Source organism: Cryptomeria japonica, chromosome 4 (genome assembly GCF_030272615.1).
Source record: "Cryptomeria japonica chromosome 4, Sugi_1.0, whole genome shotgun sequence".
Classification (NCBI taxonomy): domain Eukaryota; kingdom Viridiplantae; phylum Streptophyta; class Pinopsida; order Cupressales; family Cupressaceae; genus Cryptomeria; species Cryptomeria japonica.
The window spans coordinates 751,218,847-751,237,862 of record NC_081408.1 but is presented as its reverse complement, the minus strand read 5'-3'; the positions used below and the strand labels follow the sequence as shown (position 1 = coordinate 751,237,862).

Below are 19,016 nucleotides of genomic sequence, written 5' to 3'. Positions count from 1 at the left end.
CTTTGTCTTCTTCCTCTTCTTCTTCTTCTCTTTTTTTTTCGTCCTTTCTTTTTTCCCATTTTTTTTAACTTTATGAGAATTTGAAACTTCAAACAAATATGAGGTTGTGAGTTATGTATCAAGCACCACAAGGTTGTGACAATGATGTTGAATATTGAAAGATTTTTCAAAACTCACAAAAGAATATTTGAAATTTGATAATATTTCTCTTCATCCTTCCTTTGATTGAAGCACTTGATGTTCTTGGTTTGGTGTTAGAGATTGACAAGCTTATGTGGGAACATTGTTGAATCTTGACAATGGTTTTGAAACCAATTAAAATGGTCACTTTTGAAGAAACTTAAACTTCTTGTTGAAAACTTTTACTTTGAAGAAAACCTTTTTGGTAGAACACAAGGTTTTGAAAACCTTAGCAACTCCCTAAGGGTTTGTCAAAACCAATATTATTGTAACACTTAGAAAAAATAAGACTTATGTTTTCTTGAAGACCTTTAACAAACATTGAGAAGACACTGACTTTTTTGGACTTGATATGGGTTGTGAGAACCTTATCGAGGCCTGGCAGTAATTTCAAAAATGACTCAAAATGTTAATTTAGAGAAAATGACGAAGTGTTTAAAGACTTAAAGGGACTTAAGTGAAATAATAACAACATAGAAAGACCTCAAAGACCTCTAAAGCTTAGGCTTATCCATCTAATAAATAATATGAAGATTTAAAAATTGAGGTATAAATATGTATACATGTACATATATACATTTATGTGTGTGTATTTATAAGTTGTGTTTAATGTAATAGATGATTTGGTTGGCTAGCTTTGGGTAGTTCATTATTGTATTTTACTTGTGCCTATTAATATTGAAGTATCTAGGAAATCAAAATGATATAGTTCAACTCTATTTTATCATGACTATATATGCCCCATGCTAAGGAGAGGTGCTATGCAACAACCTCTTTGTAATGTTATTTTCTCTTTAGTTATCCTTGTTATTCTTATTATTAAGGTTATATTCTTATAACCCTTACAAGACTATATATTGTAACCTAATAATGTTTGATTACTTATCCTCGCAAGGACTTGCAAAATTCCATTTAATGTATTTAGTATTATCCTTCTAATGCATAATTGAACTCAATATGTTTAGTCTGGGGTCATTCAAGTATGCTTAAATACTAATGATTTTGGTTTCACATATAGATTTGTATTCAATGTGTTATAGAGCCCAACTTATGGTTTTTAAATGCATATTTAATTCTCATGCTTTTGTTTTTAATTGTGGTTATGAGAAGAAAGGTGATGAATATTGTACAACTCACATGAACAAGGCATTCCAAATGTGTTTGCGCTTGACTGCACTTTTGGTGATGAGAAGCTTCCATATTTTTTCTTTATTCTAGTATTGGAATTCCCATACGTAGGTTGATGGTGACAAACATGTCTTCAAATCCGCACTAACTTGGAATAAGCAAAATCATTTCACTTTAAAGCAGGAAAATGAATGAGTGAAGTTTAGGGAAAGTCAATAAAGGGAGCTGGCTCTTTAAAGACTGTTATTCTTCCTACTTTTTCTTTTTTATTTTTTCATAATTGCAATCATCAGTATACAACATTGTATCATAAAAGATCAATTCAACAATATCATGGCCAACCACTACATAAATGATCTCTTTTCAATTATAATTGATGTCATGTCCTGAAATTAAGGAGCATTGTTACTTTTGCTTCTCACCACCCTTGCTTACAACTCATTAACTTTTATTTTGATTCCCACATTTATCTTAAGAAATTTACTATTGAATACATCAAACTATTAAATACATTTACTATTATTTTTACATTAAAAAATATTTAATTATTTTTTATTTTTATCTTTTTTCAATAATAATATTGTTTATAGAAAATCTTTATATTTATCTTCAAGCTTATTTTATTTGAGAAACGGTAGAGAATGTAAGGATAATGCTAAAAAGGGTCTACATTTTGGAGAATGTTGTAAATGCATTGGTAAAGTTGGTGCTCACAAAGAAGATTCTAGATAATGATATGAGTCTATGGGTCTTTTGACTCCTAGTAGTTCATTGACGGTGTGAGTGTTTATATTTTTCTCTTCTAAGATATATGAAAAGTCGAAGAATGTGGGATATGTATGTTATACAACTTGTGGTTCTAATGTTCAATTATTATATATTTATTAACCCACATGAAAATGGCATCCCACTACAACTTGATCATTTTACTATGTATATTCCTTTGTATGATAAGAGTCTGTATGAGAATATATTGTCATCTAAGATGTGTAAGAGCATATATGATAATGTAAATAGTATACAATAATTTATGGTTCACATAAGATAATTTAAGAGGGGTGCTACTTTGTTCAATTGAATTGTTGACATTTTATAGTGCATGTCATGATGTAACATAATACATATTTGAGTGAAGATAATGGACCCGAAATGGAATACAAAATTTGGTGAGTGGATTGTGATGATGCTATGACAACTTTTGAAATGTGTCATTTATAGCCATGGACACAATTTGGGCTTTGGGAATCAGCTCTTGACTACTAGTTTGGGTGTCATATTTTGGTGGTATTAGCTCACAATTTCTTGATTACCATTTGGTGGCTTCATGTATTTCTTATCTTATATATTTGGGGATTGGAATGGGATATTCATAGTGTATATGGGTGAAAGTATAATGCCATTTCACACTTGTGGCCAACAAAATATTTTCCAGTGAAACAATTTCACCTTGTATAGTTTCAAGTGAAATAGTTTTTCTTGAAACCACATAGTTATAGGTAATACCCTTCTAACCAAAATCATCAAATAGATTTTTTAAATTAAAAAGTTAAAACTAGATTTGATTTGTATATGTAAAGTTTCAAGTAAAGCAATTCTAGTTGAGAGACTTTTGGTCAACACCCTTTTTCCCAAAATTGTTTATGTGGTAGCTTAACCCCCCTTTTGGGGTAAATCTAGTAAAAAAAATACTTCAATTATATATTTATCCAACCAAATATTCTTTTATGAACATCTAAATATATCCTTTTGTAGAGCTCAAAGTCTAGAATTCACTAACTTGAAAAATGATTTATTTTTTAGCTATGTTTTTTAGGGAGTTAAGGACATTTTTAAATCATGTCTAACGAAAGAAAAATGGGGGACGATAAATAGTTCATTTTGAGGACAAGGATAAAAAGGAGGAATATGCACATGTTAACAAATTTAATGACTGGTTAAATGATGAAAATGAAGAAGAGGTTTTTTACAAAATCTCTAAGTAGGATGAGTTGGTTGAGCGTATTTAAGAATAGGTCTTTCCTCCTACCTTGTGATGATCCATGAGACAAAATAAATCCACTTGATACCTGTATAACCCTGTAAGTTTTTGTTATGTGTTTGCTTTGTTATGTATTAATATGATCCAATATCTTTAAATAATATTATCTATTTACACAATTGTGATACTTGGATGTGTATAGTGTAGAAAGAGATGATGGCCTTGAAAGACGTGACAAGAAGGATCTTATTAATTTACTTGAGGGATGAAATCATATTGGTTATAAGTTGGTGTATAAAATGAAGATAGGAGTAGATGGAAGGCTTTAGTGGTATCATCTATACTGGTGGCCAAGTTTTACTATTCCAAGAAGGAGTTGATTTTGGGGGTTATCACCCAAAAAGAATAGTTTTCCCTCTTTTGGTATTTTGGGTACTTTTTGCATTATGATCCTGGACCATGATATTTTCCAATTTGACTTATTTCTACCTCCATTCATCAAAATGTTCTTAGAGTTATACTAGCGGGCATTTGTCTTCTACAAATATTTTGTCAAAAAATTCTTAACAATCAAGGTTTCAAAATGATTTCAATTAGATTCAAAATTGGCAAATGAAGAATTTGAATAGTAGCATTTTGTAGATAAAATGACCCAAAAAAACCTTAGAGACATTACTCTTGGAAACTAGAATTGTATATAATCATCATGTAATGATCACGATAGACTATTCAATCTATAACCCTTAATAGACTAAAAGCATGGATTAAAGAAAATAAGGTAGGCCATTTTTGGTAGAAACATTCCCTAGTTCAAGAGCAACATAGATTATTTGCCTAGTGAAAGCTAAACATTTAGAGGGCTTAAGGACAATAGAGAGAGGATAACTTTTAAAGTAAGGGGAAGGCATTGAAAATGTTAGAGGTATAAAGAATATTATTCTATAAGACATTTCATTAATCCATGCATAGAATAGATGCATGTTACTCTGAGTATGTAATATCTAGGATTTATATTCTTAGCTTACTTTTAAACCATTGAAGGCCAGTTTTTGTTTAAATGGAAGTTAATCTAGTTGTTCCATCTGGCATGTGTGAATTTTGTTGGTAATTTGTTAGGTTGCTAGGTTAATTTGTCATTTATTATGCAACTTAATGTAGAATGCACGCTAAGGAACTATGTGGACAAGATGAAAATATATAGTTATAGTTTTTATTTATTTAATTAAATTATAAAGAGAACATATCTAAAGATCTCACTTGTTTGAAGAAATAAATTATTGAAGAAATCAAATAAGTTAAAAAGTTTGATTAAGGAGAATTCAAAACTTAAAATCCAATAAATTCCTAAAAGTGTTTAACAAACATCATTAGGTCCTTGATGCTATAAACAATGAGGTTGGGATCATGCTCCAAATAATACAAGATTCGATATAAAGCTTTACATCAAAAAATAAAAAAATTGAACAAGGAAAAGTAGAATTGTAATCATTTAACAAAATTTAAAGAGAATGAAACTAGTTATAAGGATTCACTTATTGTTTTTGGATTCCATTGCATACGCAAAATTTGCATATTAGCATCGATTGTGTAAACTTGAGAGCATTAATTAGTTATAAGGATTAAATTGTGACTAAATTCGAAAACAAACAATCAAACATATTGAGTTATATTCATTAAACAAAGTTTAAAGTAGAATGAAACTAGCGGTAAGGCTTTAATTGAGAATAATGTTAAAAACAAACAATCAAACATATTTAGCTACTAGAATGTTGTTTGTGCTGCTTGTAGTGTATGTTGTTCCAGCAAATTTAATATAACATTTTGATTACATTATCTAGAGTTGATTAGTTAGACAACCAGGTGAATATGGCCTTTCAAAAGTTGGAAAGGAGTTGCCGAACTCCAGACGGATGGCGCTTGGCAACTGTGGAAGAAGCGAAACACTATCTGGATTCAATAAAGCGTGATAATCTGTTAGGGGAATGGGACACAGCCCGTCTTCTAAATGGCTGGATAGGAGGCGCTCGTTACGACTTCAATGTCCAAGAGGCTTTGAGAAGCTGTTTTGGATACATGTTAGTCGTTCAGTCACCAACTCCCGAAATTCTCAACACAGGTATGCATAACGTCTTTTAAGGGTTGATTAACTTAGTTACAAGATAGTAGAATGCAGAAAACAAAATATGTTTACTGAAAATTTCAAAGCTTCAAGTTAGTGGTGATGTTGCAATATAATAATTGGGCTGACGCTTCTATATTATCGACAAAATAGATGACAGGAATGCGGCCCTATATTCCAAGGTTCCTAAATTGCGTAACGAGGGAAGAAATGCTGCGGCGTTTTTATGTTGTGAAGACTGGAATAAGGAGGTCCTTTATTGGTTGCTGCCAGGCGAGACAGAATGCAATATGGGAAAGTGATAAAACAAAAGCGGCAAGCGAACTAGTAAGCGCAATAGCCAGGGAGTGGCAGGGTGTGTGTACAAAGAGCAGAGTGCCAACAACGGAATTGTCCCTCGCTTCTGTGGAAGAATTCAAAAGCAACATCCAGAAGCTTTTCCAAGACTTAGAGAATATCACTCGAAAGCTTTTGGAAGATTTAACTGTCAACAGCGAAAAGTCTTTGAAAGCCATCATGAATCCAAATTCTAAGCAACGCAATATTCCAAATGAAACTTTAGAAGAATCGTTCTCACGCATTGGATATAAATATTTGAGTGAAATGGGTTTGAAAAGGTATTTGAAGGTGTTTGAAGACTCTGGATTTGACACAAGCGTGCCCTCGACTTGGGAGGCCGTCGCTCATACAGTCTGGTATGTTGCGCTCGAAACCGTGCTTTTGGCGAGCTTCTCCTTCCTGTGTTCCGGATAATATGATCAAGTGGTGATGCATTCTCAAACAGAGAGCATGCATGGTCGACCAATTCTCGCATCACTGATTTACACGGCCCATGGATTATTAAATTAAGCCGACGACGATATTTATTCGGGTTTCGTAAAGGCAGCGGCGACACAAGCCGAAGGCAATTGCGAGCAGTTTGATAAGATTTTACGTGACCAATGGTTCCCAACGTTGAGCTGTAAAGGCGAGTATGATGTCTTAGGCACCTGTCTTGTGCAGGCGGCCGAGAATGGCGATGCAAATTTGGTAAAAAGGCTCCTAGAGAGTGGCGTGCAGCACTCTGCAACAGAGTATAGAACAAGACCAACAGCATTGCACTATGCAGCAATACTGGACGAAGAATCTAGTGGACTTAAAATCTCAGAGATGCTGCTTAAAGAAGATACAAGCCTTGCAAACGCAGTTGACAGTGAAAAGTTGACTCCTCTACATGTAGCTGCTTCTTGCGGCCACGCCGAAATGTGCAGACTCCTCCTCCACCACAACGCAAGCGTAACCTCCAAAGATGAGGGTGGTCGGACTCCACTTCACTATGCATTACGGGACAATGTGCAAAATGAAGAGCTTGTTCGTGGTCTGATTTCAGCGGAAGGAAAGGACAGTGTAGAAGGGAGCGCTCGGTTGGTAGATGTCAAGGACGAGGTTGGAAAGACGCCATTGGATTATGCTCTTGCACAGGACGCCAATGTGAATATGGTGGCGTGGCTGCTGCCACTGTCGAGCCAACCAGAATCTTATTTTAAGAAGCTGCAGCAGCTCTCATTATATCTGCGCGAGTCTTCGCGAATGGGCAACGAGGATCTCGTTGAAAAGCTGCTGAATGAAGGAGCCGATCCTTTAGACGGAGACGATGAAGGAAAGACAGCTGTCCATTACGCTGCCGAGGGTGCGGATCAGGATGTCGCATGTGAAATTATTAGAAAGCTGCTGTTTGATAAAAAGCAAGGAAGTATAAATGTGGAGAAAGCTTCAGCGGGTGATAAATACGGAAGAAACGTGCTTCATGTCGCAGCTTTCCTTGGACGGAAATCGCTCTGTCGTTTTCTTTTAGATCTCGACAGAAATATGATAGATAGCAAGGATCGTGATGGACAGAGTGGTATATATTATGCAGTAGCTGGGCTGCATGACGAACCCTCTGTTCTAGGTGAGTTCATTTCAAGGAAACAACGTAGAAATCAAGCTTTTGTCAAAGATTTCAGCCAAACAATCCCTTTGCATGTGGCTGATGCCACTTAAAAATGGTGAAAGAGCTTCTTCTTTCATTGGTTTCAGAACAAGAGCGTAAGAATTACGTTGAGGTAACAGACGTGCTGGGTCAAACAGCACTGCACAGAGCAGCAAGTGGAGGCCACGAGGAAATTGTTGAAATGCTTCTCGAAAATGGAGCCCATCCGTTAAAAGAACGAGATTGCAATGGCAAAACATCTCTACATTTTGCGGCTCAAGCGGATGGTCAAGATGCCGTGAAATTAGCTGAGTCACTTTTGCTTCTGCAGTTGGAATCGGTAAACCCAATCCTTTTCTTGAGAAATATCTTGAACAGGAAAAAAGTAAAATAAAGGAAACACTAGGGGCGGAGAATTTGGTAAGAGTAGCGGCAAGATTAGGCGATATAGATATGACACGGGAGTTCATCACCAGGGGCGCAAATATTGCTTTCATTCGCAACGAGAAATGGATACACACTCTCCCAGAAGACGAAAAAGAAAGAGTCCGAGATGGTATGCTTCCTTATACCTTTTCCTTGCGCTTCTTTAACCAATCAAAAGAAATGAGTGTACAGCTATTAATAATTTTCTTTTTTTATTTCTTACACAGTTCTTGACCGAATTAAGAATATTGTTGAACAAGGGACCGACAAACCGGCTCTGGAGGATAATCTTGGTACGTACAATTATCTCGACTCCGTAATTATCTAATTAAATTATCTCAACTCCGTAATTATCTAATTTAATCGAAGAAGACACACGAAGTCACAGGCGAAATTTCCTAATATTTTCCGTTATAAAATTGGGCATGCAGGACGAAGTCCCTTTGCAATTGGTCTGGCTGCATTATTTCTGAATCCTTTTATGAAATGTCCTAGTGTTATGGTTCAGGTAATCATCCTTCGTTAAGATTTTAGCACTTTTGCCTCACATTATTAAATCTGGTATCAATCTGAATCGTTGTTCTTCCAGACCGAGAGCATTCTTCTGAAGACAGCGGCACAATTAGCATTCACAAATTCATTTCAAAAAAACGATATTAATGAAGCAGGAGAATCCAAAATTATCTGTAACGGGGGAAACCAGGAGGAGGAAACTAGCAAATGCGATAGAGAGATTAGAAGCTAAAAGATCGATTGGCCTTAATATTATTGACAATATTTATTACTCTGTCAAACAAGCAAAGAACTTCACGGCAGAGGTAGACGCACACCCTACATTCACAGATTAGATGCCCTTATTTATAGTTACATAAACCATTGCTTATAAATAATATTTACAATGTCTGTTAACTTAAAATTTCAAATTTAAATGTTTCTTTTAAGTACTTTATTATGGGTTTTAATGTTTCTTTTTAAAAGCAGTTTATGAGCTTTAAACTTTAAAAGGAAATTACGTTGTTCCATAATTTATTTATTTAATAATATAGTTTTAAAATGATGTGATATATAATTCGTTACATTAATATAAAATAGATTATGTTATATAGAAGGGCATGAGTTTTTAATATAAAATTTGTCATTTTTTTTGGCAAAAGGTAATAAAATCATTAAGCTTGTTATTCAATAATGTTTCTCAATCTCTAATGGTTTAGGTTAACTCTTTCTTCAATGATTTGTAAAGACGTAAAATCGTGCTAACTTCAATAATAGCCGAAATATTCTTTGTTCTTAAATAAACTCATAAGCCCTTTAATAAGTCTATTTCATTCCACTTTTCCTTCCATAGCTTCATTTGATCATTCCATTTATATCGTAATACACACAAAATTTCTATAAAAGATAAAGATTCTTCATTCAATAAATAGATATAAATAGTATCTCAAACTTACAATACTTAGGCATTTCAGGTTAACATAAGTTCAATAACAAAATAATACAAAGTAAAGGGTGAGATGCGTCCTTTGATCTGCAACCCAAGCTATCTTCAATGCAATCTTTAGCATGAAGACGAGAACAAGATTCAGGTGCTTTTTCTGCCCAACCTTGAAGCTTACACTTCCCCGAAATTCTTAGTCAATCAAGAATACTCGACCCTGCACGAATTGTTTAGCAAAAGAATTTGAAAGACAAGATGGAATCTAGTGCATGCCTAGATGATACATGCATTTTCATTTTTCTAATTCCATTAAGAAACAAGCAAGATCAATCAAGGATGTGGTAGAGTGGATAAATAAAAGAATTCCATCCATTTCAATGGTTATTCAATTGATTACTTGACCGAGTATAATGCCATGCATAGCAAATAATATAGTTTGGAAAAAGAAAACTCGCTCTCTATAATCCACATTCAGCACCTGTCCTGGAAGGTAACTTTCCACAAACACAAGCCTATCTATCTTTGTTTACATAAATCTAGAATAAATATATACAGAAGACAATCTTTCACCTTTCAATTCTAGCTTCCTATTTCTTGCAAGATAAAAATACAATGATAAAGAAGACAATCTTTAATTGAATAGAAATAGAAACAATCAATATATTGTTACAACCAATCCTATCTGACAGGAAGCAATCTTTCATGGATAAAAAAATATACATCTGAAAGAAAACAATCTTTCCTTCTATCTTTCAAGCAATTTAAAGACAAGAATTAAATATTAAGAAGGTATAACACATGTATGTATCTTTACATTACAATTGAATAAAATGAGTACACATTCTTTTATTCAATTATCAAAACATTTAAATAGTGTAATCATTAACTTGCATTCTATTTCTTATGTTTAGAATTTCCACGATTATATCATCTAAGCTCTCTATCTTTTCATGTGTTTTGGTTTGTCTACCTCTTTTCTTGAATAAGATATTTAGTTTAATACTAATATGTGACCTTTCAAGATTTAAGAACTCAACTAATTGATTTTACTAACTTTCCATAATAGCAATCTAACATGATGAAAATTCATAAAGCGCATATCGATATGGTTTTTCAAATGAGACACCTAACAATCATCTTTACTTTTCATGTAGGGATCAAATTTGGAATTGTAAGTCTTTTCTTCATGAATTCAAAATAAGCTTCAATATTTAATAATTCGTTATCCTAGCATTTCATCTTCTTTGTGATTCAAATTTACAAGTTTTGTACACACAATCACTATATCCTCTTACTCTGTTTCTAGAGGATTTGGCGGTCTAATTTCTATGAATTTCACTTATGTTTATCAATACTCTTTTTGAATATATTTCCTTAAGACATTTATGTATAGAATATAATTTTCTAAAGAACGTAATTTGATGTTTTTCAACAAAATTCTCATTATTAGAAATCTAAAAACTATGACTCTGATTCTGTCTAAGTCTAATCAAAATATAACATTTTCTCTTTAGATTTATACAACAAACTTTGTTAGAATAAAGCCTACCTCTGACTGATTCTACTCGGTGTATTATTATCTTTTTTCTATCTCACCAAGTTCTCAAGAAGGTCGTTGTTCCTCTGGCATGTCTCCCACTCTTCCTTGTTCCGGTATTTGACTCTTTCCTCTGAAATTCGACACTAAATATGAGATGATCATCATCGATCTTTTACGACTTGATCGTAAACACATCTAAATCTGCACTACTTTTCTCTTCTACATTCCATTCTCTAATCCTTTGTTGCATCTATGTCCTTCTCCTTTCTCTTCCCATTTGATGGTCTATATATAGTGTTGTCATCTACCTTCTTTCCTATTTTCAGGCTATCTCTCCTAGTGGTGGATTGATTCTAAATGACACCACACATGGTTTAATTGCAACATAATAGTCCTAAATAATTTTGAGCACTTATGTGTTCTCCATGAAATATTATTCTTTAATTTCTTCGTGACACTAAATTGCTAAAGTTGTTAAGATATTAATACCGACTCCCTTGCAAACGGTTTCTAAGTTCTCATGATGCCAAGTCGACTTTCCTCTTTTGTCAACTATGACTTGTATTAAATACACACCACCGTGCATTGTAATATTACCTCTTAATAACTTCCTACATGGAATTGCCAATCTTGACTCCCACTTTTTTTACCTTATTCTGTTGTTTATGTGGGATGGTAAACCACGGCTCTCACCACATACTATTGTGGTGAGGGCGAGTAGTCGGTGGTGTGTCGACTCTCTCCATACTACACTTGCCTAAGATCATGCAACTACATATTAACCTACCAACTACCATTAAGTTTCAGTGGTTGCATGTGGTCGGTGTTAATAAGAAGGGGTGGAGGAGTGGTCGGTGGTAATACTGACCCCTCCCTTTCAATATGGGGAGTGGTCGATATTACTATCGACCACCCTCATTAATGGTTTACTTAGCATTAAACTCCATTGCTCGACCAAGTGTTGGTTGACTTCAGTTGGTTCCTCAATTTGCTGCTGAGATAAAGAATTCGATATTTCCGGTCATGGGGGATTGTTCGTGGCGGGAGTGTGAGCTGGGCAAAATGGTACATGCATTAAAGACAAATTGATGGCATGTATGGCGATAAAGGAAATATGGATGATCTACTATTTTTGCATGAACTGGTGCTCTTTCGGTATGGAGAATTTTGTTTGCCTCAGTGATTAGATAGTTGTTGCCCATGATGTACTTGATTGAGGTATCTCAAGCTGGTGTGATGGTTAAGTTGCTTTCCATTTATATATAAAAACATTAACTCGTTAACATACTCTTTAACAAACCATTTCCCATGATTATATATATGTATAAGGATTTTCATAAAATAATTTAATTCCACAAATCTATTTACATATACAATAATTACATATGTATTTATAAGTCCATGATCAGATTATTATTAAAACTCATGTGTATATATATATATATATATATATATATATATATATATATATATATATATATATATATATATATATATATATATATATATATATATATATATATATATATATATATATATATAGATATATATATATAAAATCTCAAATGATTACATATAGGTATAAGCAAAATTCATGAAGTAATTAAATTTCACGATCATTAGATATACATATATAATAACTATATAGATATATATGTATATATGATTGAATCAATATATTATATACATATATATGTTATGCTATTATCAAATTACCAAAGCAAACTTATGAGTACGATATTTCATACATTTATACATATCTGAACATAAAGAACGTATAAACCTATGATCAATATTCATATCTAACCCATTAACAAAACAATCTTACTTTAAAATGAACATAATATTTCACATTCACTCACGCAACTTGGATTTAATTCAATAATCACTCAAATCATGCAATAAATGCACATGTATAAACATTGAAATCAATCTAATACTCATTCTAAATTAAACAAACACTCAAATAAGGTCATTTAAATCATTCATCATTACAAGATGCAACTTATAAATCCTAATGTGGTGTGTGAGAGATTCCATCTATTCTAGCGAAATCCAAGAGCTAAGACAACTCTACCTGAACCATGTTCTCTCCTTCATCAGCGTTCACCCGTTCCTGTGTTCACTTGCACTCAGTTGCTCATTAGCAATGACGATCCCAATTTTAAAATAAAAATTATTACTGATCATTCAATTCTATATCAATTATTTTAGTGCATTCGATCTCCTATCTTATTTCATTAATAGTTCCATTCCCATTTCATTTCAATTTTATTTGTGAAAAAATAAACATTATTTTCTTAATTAAATGATTATAGAAAAATAGGGTTCATGACATGATTTATAATGCATCTTACACTCGACTGCATCAACACAATCATTTATGAATGCTACACGAAGCATTTACACTTTGATGCAGTCGAGTAGAAAAAACAACCCAAACAAAAGATGCCAAGTAGGAAGAGAGTGAATCCCTCTCTAGTTAGGAACCCTTAGGGTAACCAACCCTTAGTATACCACTACTTCCAACATGCCACGATAAGCTAAACACCAACTCTACCAAGTAAACCATCTTCCTCTAAGATCTAAACTAAAGCCACCACTCTGAAGACCTTATTCAACCCCCACCAGACAAACTACACCTCAAAAGGAGATCTTATAGGAAGCAAACCAATAGCACATGCCCCACCAAAGGAACTTAAGATCCAAACCAGGTCCCTCTGCATAAGAAGAGGGAAAAACACCTTCAAGCCAAACACAAAGAAAATAGTCCAAATACCCACATTATCCTTCCAAAAACCCACTTTTTAGAATACACAAAGGAACACCAAATATTTGTAAGGCACTGCAAGAGAAACAAGCATATTCAAAACAAAAACCAACTCCCTACCACAACCCACAATCAAGGGAACAAAGGAGAAGAGAGGCTTCCCAAGAACAATAGTCAAGACAAGACACAAAACAAAAATAAAGGACCCATCCCCAAGCACCATTAGTAAAGAGGGAATAGAGGAACCAACAAATCCCTCTCCCAATATGTGTCCCATAGGACAGGTCTAGGAAGATGCAACCCACCTGAGAAAAACCCATTAATGGGAGCTCCCAAGCAACATAACGTGAGGAAAGGGAAGGATCCAGATGAGGGGATTGCCTCCCCATAGAGAACCACCACTCCTCACACCAAAGACACTATTGAGAAGCCCCTTTTGTAGAAGATTGCATAGAACAAGCAACAAACACTCCCTCAAGCAAGGGGGCACAATAGATAACTCGAAACCACAATAGTCACCACAAGAGTCGCAAAGGGGACCCAAAATTCCACTATGGAAGCCATAAAGGGAGCCCAAAGACCGGGCCAAGCCAAGAAAACAACCAAGATGAGGGATAATATCCCTCAAAAGCACATATGTGGCATAGGAGATAGCCTCCAACTGACCCAAAATAGGGCACCAAGAAGGAGGCAAAATCCAGTATCCTAGAACCATGATTGCCCAAAAGAGGGCCAAGCCATCGACTAGGAAAATCTACACACCATGGCCATCATCTTCATTATTCCCATCTCCATCACAGTGACCTTCCTCTACATCTCATACAATCTCACCTCATCCTGAAACCCTAGCACTCCCCTTCCCACTCTCCATTATTTAGAGATTATCATGGATGTATAGTTGTTCTCGTTATTGTTGTGTTGATCATCATAATATTCCATTATTATAGACAATGTTTCAAATCAATCTAATTTTCTCCTAGAGTTTGATTCAATTTATGCAATGTTATAAGTTGACTAGCCATTTTCATTGATGTTGTTTGATTTAACAAAATTAGTCTCATTTAGATATTTTTTGGTAGGATTATTGTTTGTTGAAAATGTGGCATTTTTAATTAAAATATGGGAAGAGACATTACAATGTTGAGGGTCTCTAGGATTTGAGACTTTAGAATCACTATGACTTCTACAATCACTCATGATACTCACATCTTTACCATACAAATTCCTGCATAAAATTACATGTAGACTAATCCAATTATAGTCACAAAGCATGGGGAAAAGTTATTTGATTTTTAACTCCCCTTCTTGTATTATTGATAGATTCTTGTTTGGCATGCTAGGGTATGAAATGATAATATAAAGGTTGTAGTAGAGAATATTAATGTTGTGTTATTTAACTTCTAACAATTGGATATTCTTGAGGTGACAAGGACATTGGTAAGAGTGGGCTGAGAAAATGATTTTGGTTGTGTATGGATCCATGGTGCTTTATGCTAAAAAATGACATATGGATATGTGGTAGAGTGCTAGAGAAATTAGGGAGTCCATTACATAAAAGGGTGAGTATAGGAAGCTTGGGAACTAATGAGATATATGGAATGTGGACTTATATATGGGTAAGAAGGTGTATGAGAGTTTTGGGGATACAAGAAAAAGTTGAAATATGAAGAGGAGGTGAGCTCTGAGAATCCAAATGGACTAGAGATGTAGGGATTGAGAGATAAAGAATTAGGCCTTAGGGTTTTAGAGGGAATGGGCATATTGTCACCAAGTATAATATGCAAGTTTTCTCCAAAATCTTGAATTTTAGGGAAGGGATGACTCTTGGGGTTTGTGATTTAGAAGCATGGTGCACTTTGAAATGTGAAGTGTTTGGAGCATTTGGCAATGGGGAGACATGAGGAATTTGCACAAATACAAAGAAGATGACTTCCTTTGGTATCATAGAGTTTGAAGGGAGATAGGAAGAGGTAATAATCTAATAGTAGGGGAAGGAAAAGGAATGGGTATAGAGTAAAAGTTGTGGTCTATGAGGTACTAAGGAGTAAGGAGCATGGTCCATCAAGGGTCTCTTGGTTTTAGGTAAGTTTGAAAGTTTGAGAAAGAGAGTAAGGATGAGTATGGTTTGGTATTTCAGGGAGACTTGGAAAGATAATAATAACTATAAAATTGTAAAGTTTATTAAAAAATTTTAAAAAGAGACTAAGAACACCTTGAATAAAACACATAAAATAGCGAAAAATCACCAAAACTGAATAAAACACATAAAATAGCGAAAAATCACCAAAATTGCCACCAAAATATGAAATGATCCCCATGATCATTAAAGTCAAATTAAACATAATGGATAGGTCCCAAGGTATCTAATAACTCTTAAAAAAAAAAATAGCATAAAATTACCATGAGAAAGGCTACACTGTAAGGCATTGACAAAAAATTTACCCCTAACAAATTTCACTAAAGAATTTCAAGATTAGACCTTTGAAAAACTATCCTTAAACAATACATAATATAAGGGACCCAAATGCAATATTTGTTGGATCAGTCATCAATATCTGATTAATAATCTCAAATGCACAACAGGGAGAGGTAGAACATACAGAAATAAGACGTTCTGAAAATGGGTTTCTACCACTCTTTATCTTATTAGGCCCCCAAAGTACTTTATCATTATTGTGGTTAAGGAGAAAGTACAAGTAGTGGTGAATGGATCTCAAAAAGCATATTAGTAAATGGAATTATCTTGGAAAGATAAAGCACTCCAAGACTAAACTATAGGCTTGACCTAGTCTTGAGTAAGCCTTTAGATTCATCAAAATTTGAAATTGACATGGAGCTAATCATTATATTCTATTTCATTTCATCACACTCTTATTTAATCTAGGTTTGAGTGGTTGAGATTGATAAAATCATTAAATAGACTCTAAATCAATATACGGTGTCTTTATTTTTTCTATATTTTAATGAATTATCAATTTCAAAATCCATCTAATACTTTTTCTGTAAGGCTTATCCTTTTTTGCCTTTTACCTAATTTTTGGTATTCAAATTTATATTTTCTTAGTTTGCATATCTTATAATCAAATATGAAAGTTAGTATCTTTCAAAACATCATTTTTTCTTCTCCCCTAATAGATCAATTATGCATTATCCATCATGATAAGAGAGATACAAAAAACTTTAGTCAATAATAATTGAATCTCTATACACTTTTTCCTTTCAATATCTCTTCCCATTTTAAATTTCTATTCTTTATAACACAATTATTTTTTAAAAATCTAACATTAATATTCTAATAGATTAATTCAATTTAACACTAGTTCAATATTTTAATTTATATATGTTATTCAATATAATAATTATAATTTCTAGTATGTAATAACTTTTTAGTCTTGGTAGCTTCTAAACTCTTGTCTCTTCATACTTGATATGTTTCATATTAAAAGCCTGAAATATATGAATATTAAATTCTAAGTTGCTCATTATTTCTCTTTTAAGATTGTGAAGTGCTATAAATCTTAATAAGGAATATTATGAATAGTCTTTCAATCATATTAGTATTTTTTATTGCATGCACAGGTTTCAAAAACAATATTACTAAAGAGAAAGAAACAAACAACTGAGCAACTAGACTCGAAAAAACTCTCCAAGGTAAATAATTAATGTGATCTAATTATAATATTTTACACTTTAATTCATCATTATAAAGTTAAATTTATAGATAGTATTGTAAAATATAAAGTTAATTTTATAGATATTATTGTAAAATGTAAGGTATTTTAGGTAGATCTTTCTCTAATTTATAGAGAAGGCATATCCCCATGGAAAATTTTATCATGGATTAGGAAAATGACATGGATAGAAAATTATTTAAAATTTTCGTTATTTTTCATTCAACTTGAAATTAATTGTAGAGGAATGCTAACTACAAAGAAAATAATTAACTTGTGAGATTTTGCCAAGATCAAGAGACAATGGAAAGCACAAATAAGAGAGAACAAAATAGATGATAGAAATAAACTATATTCTATCAAGATGAAAATACTGATCAACTGGATCATTACAAGTGATACATACAATGAATATGAGCCTGCTTATATAGGCAAGGCTATATGGATATGTGAGCACACAAACATGACATGTGGCTCAATAAGAAACAAGGGTAGGTAGGAAATAGGTGTGGGCAGGTAGGAGAAACAATATAATATTCCACATGAGGTGGATCACCCACTGAATGTGGAGTGTAAAAATAAGATCACACCATAAAAGGTGGAAATTCTCCTACACACACTATCCCAATGTGGCACAAATAGCCAAGTGTCTCATACCCAAACTACTATGAAATGCATTTCCTAAGTAAACTTAAGTAAGGTGTAATAATATCCAAGATGAATAATTATTTACACCAACACCCCCCCTTAAGTGCAACTTAGGGGAATGCACTAAAGTCTACAATGCAACTAAGCAATGCAAGATGGGTCCCGGCTACGAGGCCATGTTAGGTACCCATGTACAAATGCAAATGCATGAAAACCAATGCAATGAAATCTCTCACAAAGTGGGGAAAGAGAGAAAAACCCAATGGAAAAAAACCCTCCCCTAAAAGAGAGATGAAAACTAGATACAAATAACTCTCATAGAAGTATGTGAAGGACAAAACCCTATGTGAGAAGAAGAAGAAGAGAGACTAGGAAGCCCCCCCTTAATGTGGAATCTGCACCAATGATAGAAGCTCGAAGATGAATGAAGAAACTACTCCATGAACGTCGAACAACATTCGTCCCCTTAGGAAGAAACAAAACCAAAGGTGTATCCATGAAGTCTCCCCAACCATGAAGGAAGATGTATGAAAAAAACTCATGACGAAAGGAATCTCTAAAAACTGCTCAAGTGTCCCCATGTCGATGCTGAAAGATACCCCCTCCAAAGGTGGTAAATTGTGCCACACTGCTGAAAAAGGCACTCCAAGATCTAGTGGAAATGGATGTAGAACATGTCCCAAAGACTCACATGTCTCCTCAAAATATAAAGAGACCTTCTCCAAGTGTTGTACAAATATATCCACAATCATGTCAACCTCTAAAGATTGATCATGTAGAGAATGCACAAGAGAGTCAAAGTGATCCCTCGCAATAATCAAAGAAGGATCATCTTCATCAAAGAGAAGATGAATGTCATCAATGGTATCTCCCAAATCTGTAATGTAGGACTCCACAAACAAACCTCCAATGTCTGTCAAGTAGGCATCACAATCAACTGAAGCTGGAAGACATGAAATATCCTGTTGTACTGAATCATAAGAAGGCAAAATTGTTGCACTAGTTGCATCATCAGGTGTAATAGGTGGTGTGATATCAATAGAAGGAGATGAAATGCAAGGCTCAAGAACGGGGTCACAGGTGAGAATCCCCAAGTTCAAATGCCCAAAGTTCTCCTCAAAATATGAATCATCAACATAGGAAGAATCAACCTCATCAATAGGACCAAAA

The 19,016-nt window shown here is 33.8% G+C and overlaps 1 protein-coding gene and 1 pseudogene across 1 annotated transcript; both read left to right on the top strand.

Annotated features, from left to right (window-relative positions):
- The first annotated feature begins 5,151 nt into the window (after positions 1–5,151).
- On the top strand, positions 5,152–5,707 carry LOC131875361 (uncharacterized). The gene is made up of 2 exons (XM_059219459.1): positions 5,152–5,402; positions 5,559–5,707. The coding sequence occupies exons 1-2, from the start codon at positions 5,153–5,155 to the stop codon at positions 5,705–5,707; spliced, it is 399 nt and encodes a 132-aa protein (XP_059075442.1). The 5' UTR covers position 5,152.
- Positions 5,708–6,705: 998 nt separating this feature from the next.
- Positions 6,706–7,696, top strand: LOC131875360 (uncharacterized; annotated as a pseudogene).
- The last annotated feature ends 11,320 nt before the right edge of the window (positions 7,697–19,016 follow it).

Bases quoted from the DNA above. Each gene is read 5' to 3' on its own strand.
- LOC131875361 (XM_059219459.1), top strand. From the start codon at position 5,153: ATGGCCTTTCAAAAGTTGGAAAGGAGTTGCCGAACTCCAGACGGATGG. The intron at 5,403-5,558 runs GTATGCATAACG...TCGACAAAATAG, and splicing joins TCCCGAAATTCTCAACACAG to ATGACAGGAATGCGGCCCTA.